Source organism: Pseudophryne corroboree, chromosome 6, assembly GCF_028390025.1.
Source record: "Pseudophryne corroboree isolate aPseCor3 chromosome 6, aPseCor3.hap2, whole genome shotgun sequence".
Lineage (NCBI taxonomy): Eukaryota > Metazoa > Chordata > Amphibia > Anura > Myobatrachidae > Pseudophryne > Pseudophryne corroboree.
In genome coordinates, this window is record NC_086449.1 from 102,661,946 (window position 1) to 102,682,258 (window position 20,313).

The window sequence follows — 20,313 nt, forward strand, 5'->3', positions numbered from 1 at the left end:
TTCCCCATGGTCCTTACGGAGTCCCCAGCATCCACTAGGACGTTAGAGAAATATATATATATATATATATATATACACACACACACACACACTGGAAAAGGCGGCACTCAGAGACTGCTTGACCAAAGGTTAAACGTGCAAAAAAAGCCCCTAAGGGCGTGCTTTATTGTGACGTTTCGGGGATGCTTCCCCTTCTTCAGACCATCCCCGAAACGTCACAATAAAGCACGCCCTTAGGGGCTTTTTTTTGCACGTTTAACCTTTGGTCAAGCAGTCTCTGAGTGCCGCCTATTCCAGTGTATTTCTGCATATCAGGGGTATTGACCCCAGAGGAGGGCACCAGAGCAAGTTAAACTGGAGTCGGGAGTGCCGGAAGATATGGTTGGTTTTATATATATATATATATATATATATATATATATATATATATATAAAAATCAAGTAATTTTTAACCTGGAAATGCCATATTACATGCAGGGTAATTACTGTCTGCTTTTGCATGTACTCACACAAATGCTGGTTAGTTTTCTTTTTACACCCAAGTTTACATTTGAGTTTGTATATCCCATTTTAAATGTGCCCCAAATGCAGTGCAACATGAGTTTGCCAAGGTGCAAATTTATTTATTCTGTAGAATATAACAATCTTTAATTCACTAGGAGCTGCTTGTGCATTAATGAAAACACTCTTCCCTGTTAGGCTGCAGGCAGGGTAGGGCACTAAGGTGCGCGCTCTCGAAAAGGGGGGCATGGTAGACTGGGACCGGCCGTGTAAAAATTGGGCAGGGCGCGGCACCTTGCTAAAACAGCCAAGAGTGAAGACTAAGATCCCTCGTGACAGGCTGTATTCACACGAATATTGCTTCAACTCACAAAATATGCAAACAGCTCTATTTTATAAGTACACGTGGTCAGTACAAATAGAAACATCAACTAGAATGACATAAAGAAAACTCATTCGACGCATTTTTTTCAAGCCCTTACACAAAGCCCAGTTTAGAACTACTGCAATGCTGCCATCGGGGATGCAGTTAAAATACCGGCTGTCGGGGTCTCTCGTCGTGGCGAGCGCACAAGCCCACGAGGGGACTTGATGCCTCACTGCCGGGATTCAGACAGACGGGATGCCGCTGTCGGTATACTGATCGGCATCATCCCGTCTGTCAGTAGAACACAGCGATTCCCTGCCATCACCACTTGCAAGATGCTTGTACTGTATTTCCACCCCGTTAGTTATAGTGTTCATGCTAGGCTGTTTTAGCAGGGCGCCTCGCCCTGCCCGATTTTTTAAGGGCAAAATCCGCCCTGCCCTTTCTGCGGCGCCCTGCTAGAACAGCCGCCTGCTTCCTGTCCTCCAAGTTTGTAAAGATGCCGTGCGCATGTGCGCGGCATCCATTCACGCTGTGAGAGAGATAGGGGGAAGCCCAGCACCTCCGTAGGTGCTGGGCACGCCCCCAACAGTGACGCCGCCGGCCGCCCACGCCCCCTGTTTTATAGTCTGTGGGCTGAACCGCCCACTTTTATTACGTGAAATGATCACGCCCCCTATTTTGCGTGGCCACGCCCCTTTTCCGGCCGCTCACACACTTGTACCCCTCACAGTCCGGCGCCCTGCCCAAATCCTAGAGTGAATACTAAGGATAACTTCCTTCACATGCTAATGTTCAATCTTGACTTTAGTTGTTCTCTATAGTCTATATTTCTAACTATGATTTTTCTCACAAATATTTCTGTAAAACAGTAACCTTCTGGCCCAGGACGCAGCACATATACTCCAATTCCTCACCTCATTGCTGTCCTGTGAGCACTCATCTTCCGACGTCTGCTCATCTGCAGGGCTGGGATCAATGTCCGACATCTTGAAAGTGTGAATTTTCACCAGCAGGGAGACAACTGCACAGAAAGCGAGCAAATCAGAATATCTATCTATGTAGATCTGTATATTATTTGTTTTTTTAATTAATCAGTGTTTGGAGAAAGGATGAAAAAAAATAATAAATTGTAAAGTTACTTTCATCATTCTTGCCTCTGGAAGGATCATGGCTGCTCTTTGTGACAGTCGCTCTTTCATGGGAGTTACCATGTGAGAGCACCTGCATATTAACCTGACAGAATCACTTGCCTGTACATTTATTTGCAGGGCTACGACAATCTTAAGCCACAGGAATAGAATGAGACATTTTGCAGGTTGTATATTAACCATGGCATCAGTCAGCAATGATAGGCTTAATGCAGCGACAAGAAAGCGGGATGCTGGGGCAGGAATATAGGAGGAATATATAAACGGGAAAAAAATCAAGTATACTCATAAGGGGTCATATTCACTCCAAGATATTATAACCCATACAGGACTGCCATAACAAATCACTGTTTTTATTGATTTCTGACATGATTGGTCAGGTAACTTGAGGTAGCGACCAAGGTATTAAAAAAAATGTAAAAAAAAGATATCAAAAGTGGGAGACAAAACACAAGGGCTACCTCCCACACTGACATACATTCTCTAGAGCAAGGGTGGGCAATTATTTCAGCTGGAGGGCCACTTAACACTTTCAAGTGAATATTCGAGAGCCGCACACTCATTGGCTCCACCCCCAACTTAGAGTCTCCGCCCGATGCTCGACATCTACCAGGTTTTTCCGTCCACTGCATCCAGCTATAGTACACCCCAGGGGCAAACACAGGATTTCTAAAGGGGGGTTTCTACTCCAGATACAGTATGTGAGATATAGATATATATATATACATACACACACACACATATATATACATAAACACACAAACACTCACACACACTTCCTGCATCCTTACCCTAACGCCCAATCCCCCCCGTTGGTGCCTAAACCTAACCTTCCCTGCCTGACACTAAGGAGCCCTGGCATACTTACGTTCAGGATGCCAGCAGTCGGGATTCCAGCGCCAGCATTTTGATCCATGTTGGGATCCTGATGTCAATATTCTGACTACCAGCATCCCAACACCAGTATGCTGAAAGTATCGTGTGTGTGTGTGTGTGTGTGTGTGTGTGTACACACACACACTATTGACTGCACTCCCAGGACTTTTCAGTCAGTAATTGTAATGGATACACTAATACCCCTTTCACACAGACCAAAATTTCTCGGGTTAAAACACATGAACGCGCACCAACCCGGGAAATTTCTCAGTGTGAAAGGGTACAGGGTCAAAATCCCGGGATTCCCACCCCGGCATTTCAACCCTGCAATCGACCAGGGTTGGTCCCGGGATCTTCCCGGGAACCCACCCCGGCATTTCAACCCTGCAATCGACCAGGGTTGGTCCCGGGATCTTCCCGGGAACCTGGTCAGTGTGAACGGGAGCCGGATCAATGTGCCCCGGCTCCCGTTCACTCTCTATGTAGCAGGCGGTGCTTGGAGATGATGAGATCTCTTGCGCTGCCCCCACCGCGTCACCGTTGACGTCAGCAACCCGGCAATATGCCGGGCTGCTGACTGCGGTATGCAAGGGGTCTTACCCAGGAATGTCCCTGCATGATCCAGGGACCGTATTCCCGGGTAAGACCCCTGCATTTTTGGTGTGAAAGGGGTATAAGCGACAGTTACTTTCTCTCTCTCTATGTATAATTATATTATACATACTCACATATGTAAAAACACATGCACCCTTAGGCATCTGCGCTCCCACCGCTGCCAGTGCCTGCCTTCCCCGCCACCTGCCAGCGCTGCTGAGGTCCAGCTGCTGATGGTGCCTGCCTCCCATGTCGCTGTCTTCACTACTGTGGTCCCGCAGCTCCTGCTGTATGCGCCTGCTATCTCCCGCCAATGCCGTGACTGCCGAAATCCTGCAGCCCGTCTCTGCTGAATGTCCACCTCCCCTGCCAGTGCCGAGCACCCGCAGCTTCCAAGTGCCCGCTGCTGATGAGTGCCTGCAGCGCCTTTCGGCCAGACGAGCAGCCCGCGCAATGGGTGAAGAACTCTGCTGCCTCTGTCCACAAAAAAACTTGGTCCATAAGGGGGGGTTTCTCCAGCTGCACACAGTGACCTGTTCTCGCCACACTCAGCGGCGGCCGCGGCTTGAATCTATTGTAGGGCAATGACAAGCAGCCAGTCGGGCCACTTGTCATTGCTCAGTGGTGGGAGGCAGCTGGCCGGGAAGGATCGGTTCGCGGGCCGTATACCGTATTTTGCCCACCCCCACTCTAGAGACTTGAGGGTCTATTCATGAAGCAGTGAAAAGAGTGGAGAATGAGCCAGTGAAGAAGTTGCCCATGGCAACCAATCAGCACTGAAGTAACATTTATCAAGTGCATTCTATAAAATTACACGTAGCCGTTGATTGGTTGCCATGGGCAACTTCTCCACTGGCTCACTTCCCCACTCTTTATGAATAGACCCCTAAGGAGCTTGTATGAGCTATTGGAGAAGCATCCTGAAAAGTTGATGGTCGCATGTTTGTTGTGAAGATTGCAATTCAGATAAGCTTTTTTTTTTTTCTAATCAAATTGTGCAGCTAATTTTGAAATTATTTTATAATAAAGCAGGTCCTGCTAAATAACAATAGAACGGTAATAATAGTACATCTCCCACTTGGTCCTCAAGGAACACCAACAGTTCATGTTTTCCAGGTCACCTGTGGATTGTTAATGGTGATACACAGTGCACCTGCCGGGTTACCTGGAAAACATGGCCTGTTATTGCTCCTTGAGGACAGAGTTTAGGAACCACTGCTCTAGCACTAGTATCAAATTCCTTCTATCCCTCCATATATGTAGCTGGGTATCCGGTCTTTAGGTCGACACTCATTAGGATGACCACTATTGGTCGACATGGTCTATAGGTCGACATGGAAAAAGGTCTACGTGAGTTTTTCACATTTTTGGGCTTTTTCATACTTTACAATCCACGTGGACTACATTTGGGAACGGTAACCTGTGCCGAGCACAGCGAGGAACCTTGGCCGAAGCATGGCGAGCGAAGTGACACAGTGCACTAATTGGGGTTCCTGGTCCCTTTACGATGAAAACGACACCTAATTTTTTATTTTTTTTTAAACTCATGACAACTTTTTTCCATGTCGATCTATTTCAGGTCTCGACCTAGTCACTGTCGATCAATAGTGGTCGACCTAGTGACTGTCATTCTATGCTATGATCCATACCCAGCTGGGTATGCATGTGTGTGTACAAACACACACACAGGGCAGTTATCTGTAGCAGTCTTGGAGAGTGCACAGAGCAGTGTAATATGAATCATTGTATTTTCCTTACATAGATAAAGGCGAGAAGAATAAAGGGGCTGGACCATTACAATGTCTATGACTTTGGGACACAATTTAACAGAATGATGTTGACAAAAACAAAATAAAAATATCATGACTGTAAGAGAATTGTGAGAGCACTCCGCGGGTGTAGTAGGGTATGCCAGCGGCCGGGCTCCCGGCGACCAGCATACCGGCGTCGGAATCCTGACTGCCGGCATACCGACAGCTGGGCGAGAGCAAATGAGCGGGCTCGCCACGCTGCGGGCATGGGGGCGCACGCTATCTATTCTCCCTCCAGGGGGTCGTGGACCCCCAAGAGGGAGAAAAAGTGTCAGTATACTGGCGCCGGAATCCCAACAGCCGGCAAACTGAAGACCACCCCACTCCGCAATGCAGGGAGAGCTTTTTCCTGTTGCTCTTGTGTTGTTATAAAACCAAAACGTCATCACTGTGTCACTGTAAAGATGTATGTGACATCATGCTATCATCCACCATGAACTTATCACAACTTGTGAATTTAGCGATGCCCAGCTATATTACCATCAGTTATTACACTTAGCTTTAGTTTGTTTCTTTGTGTTATTTTTTGCAGCTGTTTCCACCAGTGTTACACAACATGGTGTAATATAAACACATGTAGGGGCAGATTTACCAAAGCGTGGCGAGAGATAATGACCATAGCAATAAGATAAGGGCATATGACATATCCGAGATTGCAGGAATGAGATGCATGCAGCAGGTGGACATGTGCCGGAATGAATGAGCAGAGCCATAGGCCGTGCAGCTGCCAGCAGCCAGAGATGAGCCACTGTTGCCGCTGCTGATGCCTTACCTGCTCTTGCTACTGCTGCAGCTGCTGGGGATTGCCTTTGTGTTGTGTGGGAAGGGGAAAGGGGTGTGGCCGGAAATGAGCGCTACAATTGGATGCTATAGTGTGTGACGTCAGCAGGCAGATCACTGTTCCGGAAGTCGTAGTCCTGTCAGTGAATCCGGGTCTTCCATTCTCAGCTATGATTGGCCAACCCTCGCCCTACCGCAGCTGCTAAGACTACAACACCCACAATGCTGAGAAGGGTAGACGCTGCTGTCTCCTTGCGTCACATGGGTAGCGCTGCAGCAAGGGAGTTGTAGTTCTCCTGCTGTACAGCGATATGTTGGTCACTGATCGGGGAACAACGATTCCCAGTAGCCTCTTGTGCAGATAGAGCCCAGCAGCAGCGATCATCCCGGTAACGGCAGCTTCTGGTGCAGCGCAGGCTGTGTAGTGATTTATCCCGTGAGAAGCGGGGATGGGCAGCCAGGGCACGGCGCTATGCTCCGCTGCAGTCATGAAGCGGGTGTGCTGCTGCGAGTAGCTGGGGGGGTGTTCCAGTCACTGTCACAGGACTACAAGTCCCAGCAACACCCATCCTCCAGCCAATCCGTGCACGGATTGTGGCTCCCCGCCGGTTCTGTTCCTGAGTAACAGGGAGTAACTGCAAATGCTGTGCAGTGTGACCCTGTAACTAGACATGCCTGCGCCGTGTGAGCGGGTGAGTGTACATGCATTAGTCGTCTGATAGGTGTCAGTGGCATCATACAGTGAATACATCTTTATCTTTTGGTTTCTCTGCGATCTTGCTCTCAGTGTTCAGTGTGTGCATTGAATTTGGCATATATTCTGCTCTGTGTAGTTGGCATGTGTAAGTGTGCTTCACTTGTTTGTCTATGCATTGTAGGGTCACTCATCCTCAAAGTGTTTAGCCGGGCATCGCGACAACCTCAGATACACTGGGTGTGGATCATGTGGTCGACAGTCATTAGGTCGACCACTGTTGTTTGACGCCTGAAATAGGTTGACACGGTCATTAGGTCGACATGAAAAAAGGTCAACATGAGTTTCTTACATTTTTTTTTTTTTTTTGTGTTGTTTTCTTAATAAAGTGACCGGGAGACCCAATTAGTGCACTGCGTCCCCTCGCATGGCTTGCTTAGCTCGCCATGCTTCGGGCAAGATTCCCAATCGTAATCCACGTGGATCGTAAAGTATGAAAAAGTAAAAAAAATGTGAAAACTCGTGTCAACCTTTTTCCATGTCTACATCTAGACCATGTTGACCTAATGCATGTCGACCAATAGCGGTCGACCTAAAGACCGGATCCCTATACACTTTACTATTTTATTTCTATGTAATGTGTATGACAATAACACAAGTTCATACACTTTTAATTTAAATTACACTTTACAGGTGGACTGTTTCCTACACATGTATACAGTACACCTACTTACATCTATACCTGTCTGTGACCATACTAACCCACCAAGCTCAGAAAAAACCTTTTTATCAGGCGCTAATAACATATAATTTAAAAAATTCCTTTTGGATGATGTCAATACAAATCAGCCGCAGGAGGGTTTATGACCTGGGGTTAGCAAATCAATCTCATTGCACTGGACCACCCAGATGCAATCAACCACAGAACTCCAACTTTTACTCTCTTGCGCTATACTAAAAATATATATGATATGGCTGACAATAATACCAACTCCTATATTAGATTAAAATTATTTATTAATACATGAATAATCACAGATTATAAAACAAGACCGGTATTAATACTAAGAAAATCTTTGAATCTAAAATAACGAGTATATATACTTTCCGCTATAAGGAGGTGGACTTGAGCATATACTGTGCACAGAAGTGTATGAACTAACTCTATAAGCAAATGACTAAATACGTATATAAAAGTCCAATATAAATCAAATGCAGCTGCTAGTGGAACCCGTAAATTAGTTGATTATCCATGAATAGTCACTTTGTATCATAGTTCCTTTGAAAATGACCATCCAGCGCAGCACAATACACTATGAGAGCCGCTCTAATCGGAATCTTACGTGAGGTTTGAGCAAATGATGTCAGCAGGGAGAAGTCCGGATGTTTGCCAAGATGATCTCTGGCTATGGGGAAACCGGCACCTGCGCTGGCACCTGCTGTAACTTGTCCTGCTCAACTTTAATGCTCCACGAGTCCACACCTCTACGTGCCGTTTGCGGGCACCGATGAGCGGCTTCTCTCCTCCCGATAATATTTCAAACTGCAAATGAAATATGCAGCTGATGAAAAGTACGGGTCCAATTCCAGCAGGGGTCCAAACGTAAAGCTTTTGACGCGTTTTGCTCCTCCCACAGGGGCTCCACCAAACTCCACTATTAGGGGGTCATTCCGAGTTGATCGCTCGCTGCCGTTTTTCGCAGCGCAGCGAACAGGTTACTACTGTGCATGCGTATGCACCGCAATGCGCAGGCACGTCGTACAGGTACAAAGCGGATCGTAGCTGGGCAATGGATTTAACGAAGAATCCATTCGCACAGCCGATTGCAAGGAGATTGACAGGAAGAGGGCGTTTTCTGGGAGTGTTTGGAAAAATGCTGGCGTGTCCAGGCGTTTGCAGGGCGTGACGTCAATTCCGGGACCAAAAAGACTGTAGTGATTGCAAGGGCTGAGTAAGTCCAGAGCTACTCAGAAACTGCAAAAAACTTTTTCGTCCCGCTCGGCTGCACACGCGTTCGCACACTTGCAAAGCGAAAATACACTCCCCTGTAGGCAGAGACTATGCGTTTGCACGGCTGCTAAAAGTAGCTAGCGAGCGATCAACTCGGAATGACCCCCTAAGTCTTCTAGTGTTCACTCTAGCACCCTGCACCTAATCAGTGAGGAGGGCATATTTTAATTTTGAAGGGCAAAATGTTAGATGTGATGTATCGCTACTATAGCTGTAACAATACGTCACAGATCAAATTTTGCCCTTCAAAATTAAAATATGCCTTCCTCACTGATTAGTTGCAGGGTGCTAGAGTGAACACCAGTCTTCTGTTTAATGTGCTGATTGTATTAACTTATACAACAATATATATATATATATATATATATATATATATATATATATATATATATATGCCTCAAAAATAACTATTACATAAATTTAATTGGTATCTGTCTATATAGAATAAGGACGGCCAAACAGTTCTGGATCAATCTATGGGGCAAATTCAATTGTGTATGAGGTATACAAGTTGTTTTTTATTCTTACCTCGTGCACAGTTTTGGATTACCGTGGATAAGCGCATTCCCGCTACCCGCAGTATCCAATAATCTCACTCAGTACTTCTGCCTGCTTCGGGGCGTCAACATGCCACACATACGACAAGTAGTTTTCACGCTAGGCTGTTTTAGCAGGGGCACCGCACCCTGACCGATCTGTAAAGGGAAAAGTGGCACCCTGATAAAACAGCATGCGGCCGTGTGAACAGATTGCGCATGGCATCTATTCACATTAAAAGGAGCACTTGGGCCTCTCTGTTGGTGCTGGGCACGCCCCCATCAGTGACGCCACCGCTAAGGCACGCCTTCATTAGTGATGTTGATGGGGCTGGACCGCCCCCAACAGTGAAGCCTGTGGTGCCGCGCCCCCTTCCCAGACACACCACCTTTCCGAGCGCGCACAATCTGCCTGGCACCTCAGCACCCTGCCCTGCTAAAATCCTGGAGGGAACACTAGACGTGACATTACTCCTGCCCAGTCCGGATGGGAGGAATCTAAATCTGATGCAGAGAGTAGTGACAAGGATTTTGCAACTCAGAACTCTGATTCTGATGGGAATATCCGCAAAAGCAATCCCGATGACCCACCTATTGTCGCTCAGAACCGTCGGGGGAATTCTGAACAGCCGGGAGGACAGGGAAATGTTCTTGTTCTTCTTCTTTCTTGTTTCTTTTTGTTTTCAAAACAGGCTATTTGTAATTTGCAAAAATTGTGCATATTTACACTTACTGATTTTTATTTATTTTTTATAAATTAGTAATTGTTTGAGGTGTACGTAGAGTAATTGTTATGCTATTTTCCTACCCATATTACTCGTCCTCTCTAGAAACATGTAGTTTAACACTAGTATTGGCAAAAACATAATTGAATCTCGAAACAAGAGTCAACAATGGAAGGAAAAAGCTAATGGTCAGTTGACCCCCGTCGATAAAGGGAGGTATGAGGATATATCCAGTAAAGCTATTGTTAATTAGTCATCAGGGGGAGTGCCACCAGGGTAGAAATGGACATCGGAAGCCCATCATCGAATGGTGGATGGGCTTCCGCCATCGACTGTTCCGATGCAATAAGTAGGAAACCATCACATTAAAAGCGTTCAATGGAAAATCCATCGTGATGTTTGCGCATGCGCAATAGGCCACACCGTTGCTTAATGAGGGCGGGCTAGGTGTGGGACTGAAGGTGGGGCCCAGACCAGACATGGGCTATTACAAGAAGAGGCGGAGCAGCTGCAGCATTGGACACAGCCACCCCTCCAGTAACCTGAGTGATGCTGCGCCCAGTTACCTGAATGACACCACGTACATGGAGGAGAGTGACACAGCCAGGCTCCTCATCGCTGCTGCTGCTGCTGCTGCAGTGGCAAGAGCTGTGCTCTGATTGGTTTTCACAGTGTCAAAGAGCCAATTGCAGCAAGCAATCTGCTTTGTTGCCTAGCAGCAGCCAGGGGGAGGGGAGGGACCGAGCGAGCCACATCTGAGGCACAGAGTCAACCTTCAATGGGTCACCAAGATGTTCCCCCGATGCAGGGAACAGCAGCAATAAAGGGGCAGGGGCAGTGCAGCTTTCAGTGTTTAAGTAAGCTAACCATCCGAACACCATCAAATTACAAGTGTCCCACTTTGCTGCACCCTTTTCATGTGCAATTGCTTATATCAAAGGATAGAGTATAGGACAAACCTCCTGACTGTGATAATACAGCACTGTACAGAGAATGCTTTTCATTGACATGGTTACTGCCCCATTGGTGCTTGCAGTATAAATTCCCTTACACACAAGCGCACACACTCACATATTAGGCTATCATTTTAGTCTGCAGCCAATCTACCACTTGTTTTTTTTGGGGGTGGGAGGAAACTAGTGTACCCCCTTGGTTCTGGTCACAAATTAAACTCATAACCTCAGTGCTGTCCGGTACCAATGCTACATCCAATATATCTGTACATATAGGCCCTCATTCCGAGTTGATCACTCGCTGCTGTTTTTCGCAGAAGAGGAGTGGGGCGTATGCACTGCAATGCGCACGCGTACGGGTACAAACAGTATCGTTGCTGGGCAATGCTTCTAGCGATGAATCCATTCGCACAACCGATCGCAAGGAGATTGACAGAAAGAGGGCATTTATGGGTGTCAACTGACCGTTTTCCGGGAGTGGTAGGGAAAAAGCAGGCGTGTCCAGGCGTTTGCAGGGCGAGTGTCTGACATCAATTCCGGGACAGGATAGGCTGAAGTGATCGCAAGGGCTGAATAAGTTCAGACCTACTCAGAAACTGCAAAAAACATTTTAGTACCGCTCAGCTGCACATGCGATCGCACACTTGCAAAGCGAAAATACACTCCCCCCGTGGACAGCGACTATACGTTTGCATGGCTGCAAAAAGTAGCTAGCGAGCGATCAACTCAGAATGAGGGCCATAGGGCGGTATTCAATTCTTTTTACCCCTATCCACACCCGTTCTGTTTCTGCTGACGGGCGTGGTATAATCATTTCAGCTTGCTATCCCCAGGGTAGCAAGGCCACAAAACCCTTAACGCAGCTAAACCTGATTACTATAGGTGCGATATGCACGGTAATGGGGATCACTTTGGAAAGGAGATTGGGAGTGATATATCATTTGAAGACCGCCCATATTTATGATTCAACTTTATTTCATCTTCTGAAACATTGTTTTCTTTTTCTCTAGATGACAGGTTAACGTGTTACTAGATGTTGAGGTCCAAGCTGAAGATGCAGATAGACTCTTTGTTACAAGAGGTAACGTGTTAGAACAGCAAAATGTTCTGTTCCAGCAAAGACAAGTTTCTGTGGCAGAACACACATAATTAGATTTCATTAGTTTGTGTTTCAGATTCTTTGAAAGTTACATTTTTGAATAGGTTGACATTGGAGTCAAAATGAAGATTAGCAGGTTCTAACTCTGGCTGATGTGGCTGTCATTGCTTTGCCCATGCAGTACGATTTTCCAAGCATAGTCTTAATGGAAAAGACCAAACTGTTGATCTTGAAATGTCATGGCTTCTAATTAATCATTGTATAAATGAGACCACGCAATTTAGTGTTACTTTGCAGGTAAACTGTAACCTTAACTCAAATAATAACAGACAATGTTAACCCCCCCCCCCTCATAAACCAGAGAGGAACTTTTCCACTGTAAGAATATTCGACACTTGAGTACAATAGGGGTACTCTCACGTTACCTTAGGCCTGTTATAAATCCGAGAAGCGCACTGACACTTGCCTCGACTATTCCACACATTTTTCCACTGTAACAGGGAGCCTGAGACTACACACATACTATAGGTGGTCATTCCGAGTTGATTGCTCGCTAGCAGTTTTTGGCAGCCGTGCAAACGCTATGCCGCCTCCCACTGGGAGTGTATTGTAGCTTAGCAGAAGTGCGAACGAAAGGTTCGCAGAGCGGCTACAAAGTTTTTTTTGTGTGCAGTTTTAGAGTAGCTGAAAACCTACTCCGCGCTTGCGATGACTTCAGACTATTCAGTTCCTGTTTTGACGTCACAAACACGCCCTGCGTTCGCCCAGCCACGCCTGCGTATTTCCTGGCATGCCTGCATTTTTTCGAACACTCCCTGAAAACGTTCAGTAAACAACCAGAAACGCCCACTTCATGTCAATCAATCTGCGGCCAGCAGTGCGACTCAAATGCTTCGCTAGACCTTGTGTAAAACTACATCGTTCATTGCAATAGTACGTCACGCGTGCGCATTGCGCCGCATACGCAGAATTGCCATTTTTTTCCCCACATCGCTGCACAGCGAACGATCAACTCTGAATGACCACCATAGTTGGGTTACATATGTTATCCCGGCAGGTGGGATGCCGTCTGTCAATATCCCGACAGTGGCAATCCCACCCACCAGAATGCCTGCAGTGGGGCGAGTACTAAGTCCATTTGCGGGCCCGGTGGCTCGCTGCGCTCTCCACAGGATCTATTCCCACTCTATGGGTGTTGTGGACAATCATGAGTGAGAATAGTCCTGGTGCGCTGGGATTTCGGCTGTCGGGATTTTGGCGTTTGTACCCTGAACGCCGAGATCCCGACAGCCGGCATTTTAACTGCATCCCCTATAGTGATCTCTAGCCAGAGGCTGCCTGCTGTATGGCTGGGATTTATTTCACATGTGTAGTACAACTTCTTCAGAGTACTCTGGTGGCAAGAACATTATAGGAACATTAACATTTTAGGACATTTTATTTGTTTCTGTATATTTCAAATAAAGCTATTATTTACACTCTATTATATTGGACATTAGGAAAAAAACGTATTTGTTGAAATCCAATCAACATACAGTCAGTGCGTCTGGATGTAAGAAGCAATAAGACACTACCCTGGGATAATATCCTGCATTACGGTATACCGTGAGATTGCTCATTTAATAGTAAATGTCATAATTGTAGGGCAGAGTGGGTCATATAGGGCATGCAGCAACTAGCAGGAAATTCACCTTTACGGATACCTCGTAGATTTTCTTGTATCATAAATTGTGTGCAGGAGGGCACTAAATACATGCAGTATAACTATCCCACGAATGATGGAGAAGAGTTTTTGCCTATAAACTTTTCTTTCAAGAAAGTAACCATTTGTGTAAAATTCTACTTAAGTTAAACTAATAATTCTAGTTATTGACGTTTAACTTAGGGGTATGATAAAGCTAATTATTTATCTTATAACGTTCACTATACACTGGTAAGAGACTCAGTACGTAATTGGCGTATGGAGCACCGTAATGGTACGCACTTAGCGTAGCAGACGCTAGGCCGTGGTCGAGACGCACGAGCGGCACGTTCGCTCATGGCTTACGCTTGGTATCGAGCACGCTATAGGCGGTCCGAGTACCGTAATGCTACGCTATTAGCGTAGCGGACGCTGTACCGCGAGAGCGGGATGCGAGCGGCGCTGACGCTCACAGGATGACACACAGTAAACCTTGTATGCAACACACTGAAGGGATATACTTATACTGTAAACCTTGGTCTTGTAATGTTAACACAATGTAACGCTGATTAACCTCTATTATGTGAAAGCTGTTTGAGCGGCTGAGACGCTCGGAAACCTTTATACTAACTAGTGAAACACACACTCCTTGCTAAGGTTCCAAAACCTTTACTGATGATATTTAGTACGTAAAAAGGGGAAAACAGTTAACAGCTTATACACTCCAACACTAACATTAATACCTAAACAGAATATCTAGACATAAATACAAACATTAGCAAATGATCGAAAATACAAATACATAGAATGAGAATGAATGGCATACATTTAAACGGGTAACAAAAGTGGCCACAGAGAAACATACCATACGGGGAAACGCTCGCTAGCGCAACCGGATCCAGTCCTCCAATTATCCGACTGATAATTGTTGATGAGAGAGAGTACTGGCCGGTCAGGGGACAGTGGCCTTTATATACACAACCTACAGTACACTACAAAGGTCCTATAATCTTATTGTTCATTGGACACAGAAACCTGTCTTCGCATTATAACAAAAGGTCATAGGTTAGTTTGAACAGGTGGGTTGTGACTATTTCAAACTGCTCAGATGGGAGGGATTCCCATGATTCCCGCCGCATGGATAATGAACCGCAAATACAGTAAATGTCCATAAACTACTTATAGACATAACTATACGCAGGAGCGATGAATCTCTACCTAACCAACACCAGAATGTTTCTAATAAAATACTCTTTAGTTAGGTACTAAACACCACCGCTCAGACCCTGTCTGACCCTTCGTATCATGTAAAGAGGAATTCCTTTGTCCATGAACCAGTTACACTAAACATACTTACAGATATTATAAAAGGGAATATTGCCTACAAAATACATTATATTTGTTGAATATGAAGCGATCGAGTTGCTTGCCAGACGCACATAAACTCTACCGTATATATGCATATACCGCGCGTACTCGCCGGAGCGAGCGTACGCACTTTGCGGACATGTGCACGTACAGCAGACAATGTACGAGCAGCGGGCATGAGCATTTGGGTTAGTACAAGGCAATGGTGAATCATGATATTTTTCGACTTTGACAGTCCACCCTTTGGCAGTCATCAAATAACTGCCACTTCCTAAAACCGTTCAAACAGAAAAATATATGTCATCATGTAAATACCTTTTTATGATTGGGTAAAAGGAAGAGAGGAGAAGGTGGGAAAGGTATATCCTAGTGAGATAGTAGAAGCATGTGTGTATGAATCCATGTCTGAGGGGTCATGTATCATCGTGCCGTACGTGTTTTAAATCAAGCTTCGAAGTATTGCAAAGTATACATTTGAATCCTTCTTATCCCGTATTAAGGGTCTGTGGATGGGCTGTCAAACTTTTCCGAGCTCTTTTCGGCTTTTGGTTGCAACAAATGGGGGAGCACATTTAGTTGATGATACATGAATGGGGGGAACATGTGAATGCTGATATATGTGTCTATATTCCCTGTCGACTATGTGTGTCATTACCTGAAGGTTGTAGAAATGAGGATAAGAAGCAGTTGTTATAAATGCAGTCATAAACTATGTGAGTTTAGTATGCATTCGCCGATTGAGGTCTTGTCTGGTGTCTTGTCTTGATGTACATGTTGTCTGATGTCTCTCGGTGCTTTTGCTATAAATGGCGACAAAAGCTTTTCCAATGTCCATAAAATTACAGTCTCTAAAGTATTTGGGCTTCCGTAAAAAGTTAAAGTCACTAGGGATATTGGGGGGGTCTGTGACATAGTTCATCAATGGTCTGTATAAAAGAAGTTGTCAAATTCTTCTTCCAAGCGGATGTCTTTGTACCTTGGAGGAAAACAAAGGAGAAACGGGTGAAAGAAACGGACCGTGGAATCACATTTTCATCACAACATTGTCTCTATCGTTGGGTCATAAATTAAATTAGTTGTTGTTGTTATTAGTGTCCTCGCTCCTCAGACTCCTCACTCTGGTACTACCTTTACACTTCGTTAAAGTCCGAACGCATCTAAATATCAGACCAACCAATATGACGACTCCCAGAATACACAAGAGAAATTTCCCTACATCCATTATAATACCTTGGGCCCATTCTCCTAAACCAGAGAACCAATTTCGTGGGTTCAAAAATGACACCTAACTGGTCAGCTCATTACCCACAGCAGCGAGTGTGAGATTGTGTTTCCTTCGGAACTCCAATTTTAATTGCAAAATGTCATCCATCTTTTGGTCTATGACCTCGGCCGGGTTCTCAGTGCTGTTTGTAATATACGTGCAGCACTTTACTCCATATTGAGTTGCTAGGGTAACACAATACCCGCCTGTCACTGCTGTGAGATAATTGAGAATCATCCTATGCTGAACCAGCTCTGTTTTGTAGGCTTGTAACTCTCTCCCAGTGTACCTGAACGTGTCGTCATACATTTCGGTGATATTGTCTAACAAGTTTGCTAGCGCAGATATATATCTATAATTTATCACTCCTCTGGCGGTACGAGTGATATCTAACGCGAGTAGGAATTGAATCCCGGTGGATTCATGGATCAAATCAGAGGCCGGATGCTCTGTCCTTCCTATCAGGTGCCGTTTAACGACGTGCTCGTAGTGAGTGTGAGTATAAGGAGCTTGGGCACCACGGTGAATATCTTTCATTTTGTTATGGGATTCAGTAATTTCTTCAGGCAGTACTTTTCCAATGTAACACAATCCTTCTGAGTTTGGGGCAAGCCACTTATACGCCTTCCTCCCGCATATGAAATATGCATCATCGGGGAGAACATATGGGACGGAGTATGACATAACCATGTTACAAACTTTCCATGTGAAATCTCCTAACCCTAATTCTCCCATCTGTCTAGTACACGTATCCGATTGTATGATATGTGCACAGTATCCTGGTGATACTTCTCCAACTCGCATGGTCCTACTTCCTAGAGTGTATCTATACCGGAAAAATATTCCACTGTCGGCTATCTGGCGTATAAGCTCTGTGTCTATGGGCATTCTATCGGCTCTATATGAAAATGTCATGGTTTGATTACTCCATGACACTTCCCAATTTCCTGGCTTTCGGGGATTGGAAATGTTAAAGCATACTAAGGACCTATCCACATGATATTGGTGGAGCTTCAAACTAGGAGGACTAGAGATATTAAATCTCTTGTCCACCGGCCTCCCACCGCTTAACTCAAGTACCTCTCCTATCGTTAAAGGGAATGGTACTAGTCCTGATTTGCTATGACCTTGAGATACTTGAGAGCATACCCAACAGTCTGTCTGGTTTAACACTTTACCCACTATGGAGTGATAGTCACTCAATGGATGCCGGTCCATGTGGATATTAAAACTGGACTGACATTTCTTGATGCACCCATCCTCAACTATATTGTCACAATGCCTACAGATGCAGTTCTCTTCAGCTAACAATCCTTCACAATTCCTTCTATTGTCAATGCTACCAGATCGCTTTCTGATACTCGCCTTTGCTCGGTGATTGTGTTGCTCTAGGAAATCTACGCCTCCATCCTGGTAGTCAGAACCCATTCCAGATCCTTTCTCGACCTCCATGGTACTCTCACCGAAACAGACTGCTCTGGTCAACAATAGGGTCAACAGGAAGATCCGGATCACAGTCTCTTGGGGCAAGTCCATCTTAGAGGAGGGAAAGGAGAAAAATAAGAAGGGGGGAGGAGAATAGGAGGGAGATGGGAACTGGAGAAAATAACAAAAGGGAAAAAGAAATCTGGCTCGACAACCGCTTCCGGTCTTATTATTCTCAGCGCTCAGGTGTCGTCTCAACCTTCCCGGAACAGACACTCCAGTGATACAACCTCTACCGTCTGTACTTTATCACGGGACCTCTCTGGGTCAGCAACCTTTTTACAATGAGACGAATGAACCCAAGTCTCTCTCTCGGCAACCTTCAATGCTGTTGTGCTGGTTAATAAGACTTGATATGGTCCTTCCCATCTGTCAATAAGGCAACCTGAGCATAGAAAATTCCGTATCATCACATAATCCCCAGGTTCAATGTCATGACAATTACTGTCTGGCAGATCAGGAATTACCAACTTTAGATTATCATTCTGATTCCTTAATTGCTTACTCATCTTAACCAAATACTTTACGGTTACTTCATTGTTACATTTCAAATCATCCTGGGGGTTAATCATAACATGGGATTGTCGACCAAACAGAATTTCAGAAGGAGACAGATTAAGAGGGGACCTGGGAGTGGTTCTGATGCTGTATAATACGATTGGCAAAGCTTCGGTCCACAACAATCCTGTTTCAGCCATTACTTTGCTTAATTTGTTTTTAATAGTGCTGTTTACTCTTTCCACTTTCGCACTCGCCTGGGGGCGGTACGGAGTGTGCAGCTTACTATTAATTCCCATTAACTTACACATTGCTTGAAAAACTTCACCTGTAAAATGGTTGCCCCTATCACTCTCAATGATTCTAGGGATACCATACCTGCACACAAATTCCTGCACAATTTTCTTTGCAGTAAACACAGCGGTATTTGTGGCCGCGGGAAATGCTTCGACCCAATTTGAGAACACGTCAATACAAACCAATACATATTTTAAATTTCTACAAGGTGGTAATTGTATGAAATCAATTTGTATTACCTGGAAAGGACCATCTGTAGGAGGGATGTGGGATGGCTCTGTTGGTATTGCCTTTCCAATATTCTTCCTCAAGCAGGTGAGACATGTCATCGCTCTTTTACCCGCATGAGAAGAAAATCCTGGAGCGCACCAATAAGCTCTTACCAACTTACACATTCCTTCTTTGCCTAGATGAGTCAGCCCATGTGCCGCTTCCGCTAGACTTGGAAGGTATGCTCTGGGTGCCACTGGCTTACCCTGTCCATCTGTCCAGAGTCCTGAGGACTCCTGGCCATATCCTTTTGACCTCCAAACTGCCTTTTCTTGTGGTGAACACAAATTTTGCATTTCATATAATTTCTGTGTGTTTACAGTATTAAATACCATCAGTTGTGTGCTGTCTGTCTGTATAGGGGTACTGGCTGCTGATTTAGCAGCTTCGTCTGCTCGGCTGTTACCAAGTGATATCGGGTCTTGGCTATACGTGTGAGCTTTACGCTTGATAACAGCCACTCTGTCGGGTTCCTGTATAGCTGTTAGAAGTCTTTTGATGTGGGCTGCATGCGCTACGGGTGTGCCAGCTGCCGTCATGAAATTTCTGAGGCGCCATAGGGCCCCGAAATCATGGACTACTCCGAAGGCGTACCTAGAATCCGTGTAGATATTGGCTGACTTGCCTTTAGCCAATTCGCATGCTCTGGTTAGGGCAACCAGCTCAGCAACTTGTGCTGAGTGTGGTGGGCCTAGGGGTTCCGCTTCTATGTTACCTTGGTCATCTACGACTGCGTATCCAGTACACAAGTCTCCCGAGTCCGTCTGTCTGTGACAAATACCGTCAGTGTAGAAAGTGAAATCTACATCTTCCAGTGGGTTGTCACTGATGTCAGGCCTTGCCGTGAAATTTTGGGTCAAATATTCCATACAATCATGTGTGTCATTGTCTTTACTAAATCCTCCTTCACCATCACTCTCATCCTCCACCCTTTGTGCCTGTCCAGGCACACCTGGGAGATACGTTGCAGGATTTAATGCGCTGCATCTCCTAATGGTGATGTTTACGGGGGCCATTAACGCCAATTCCCATCTTGTAAACCGCGCTGATGAGACGAGTCTGGTTTGGGCTGAATTCAGTAAGGCTGACACTGCATGTGGTGTATGAATTGTGAGGTTGTGTCCTAGCACTACATCTTCGCTTTTACTTACTAGCAATGCTATCGCTGCAACACTTCGCAAGCATGTGGGGAGGGATCGCGCTACCGTGTCTAGCTGAGCGCTATAGTAGGCTACCGGCCTGCTGGCATCACCATGCTTTTGGGTTAAGACACCTGCCGCGCACCCAGCACTCTCTGTTCCGTACAGCTCAAAGGGATTTCCATAATCTGGCATGCCTAATTCTGGTGCCTG

At 45.5% G+C, this 20,313-nt stretch overlaps 2 protein-coding genes across 4 annotated transcripts in view; one reads left to right on the plus strand and one right to left on the minus strand.

The window, feature by feature from the left end:
* The window catches only part of LOC134936494 (oocyte zinc finger protein XlCOF6-like), a 46,041-nt gene extending 39,864 nt beyond the window's left edge, over positions 1 to 6,177 (minus strand). Inside the window, exons 1-2 of the mRNA XM_063931553.1 lie at positions 6,073 to 6,177; positions 1,786 to 1,892 (exon numbers count right to left, since the gene is read on the minus strand). Coding sequence (XP_063787623.1) covers positions 1,786 to 1,857 — 72 coding nt within the window. The 5' untranslated portion in view covers positions 1,858 to 1,892; positions 6,073 to 6,177. The remainder of the gene's footprint in view (positions 1 to 1,785; positions 1,893 to 6,072) is intronic.
* A 97-nt stretch (positions 6,178 to 6,274) lies between these two features.
* LOC134936496 (zinc finger protein 501-like) overlaps positions 6,275 to 20,313 on the plus strand; it is a 51,897-nt gene continuing 37,858 nt past the window's right edge. Inside the window, exons 1-2 of one of the 3 annotated variants that reach the window (XM_063931554.1) lie at positions 6,275 to 6,772; positions 12,010 to 12,080. In XM_063931554.1, coding sequence (XP_063787624.1) covers positions 12,033 to 12,080 — 48 coding nt within the window. In that variant the 5' untranslated portion in view covers positions 6,275 to 6,772; positions 12,010 to 12,032. Of the gene's footprint in view, positions 6,773 to 10,804; positions 10,904 to 12,009; positions 12,081 to 20,313 lie in introns of those variants that run through there. The other 2 variants (XM_063931555.1, XM_063931556.1) reach the window with 2 other exon arrangements.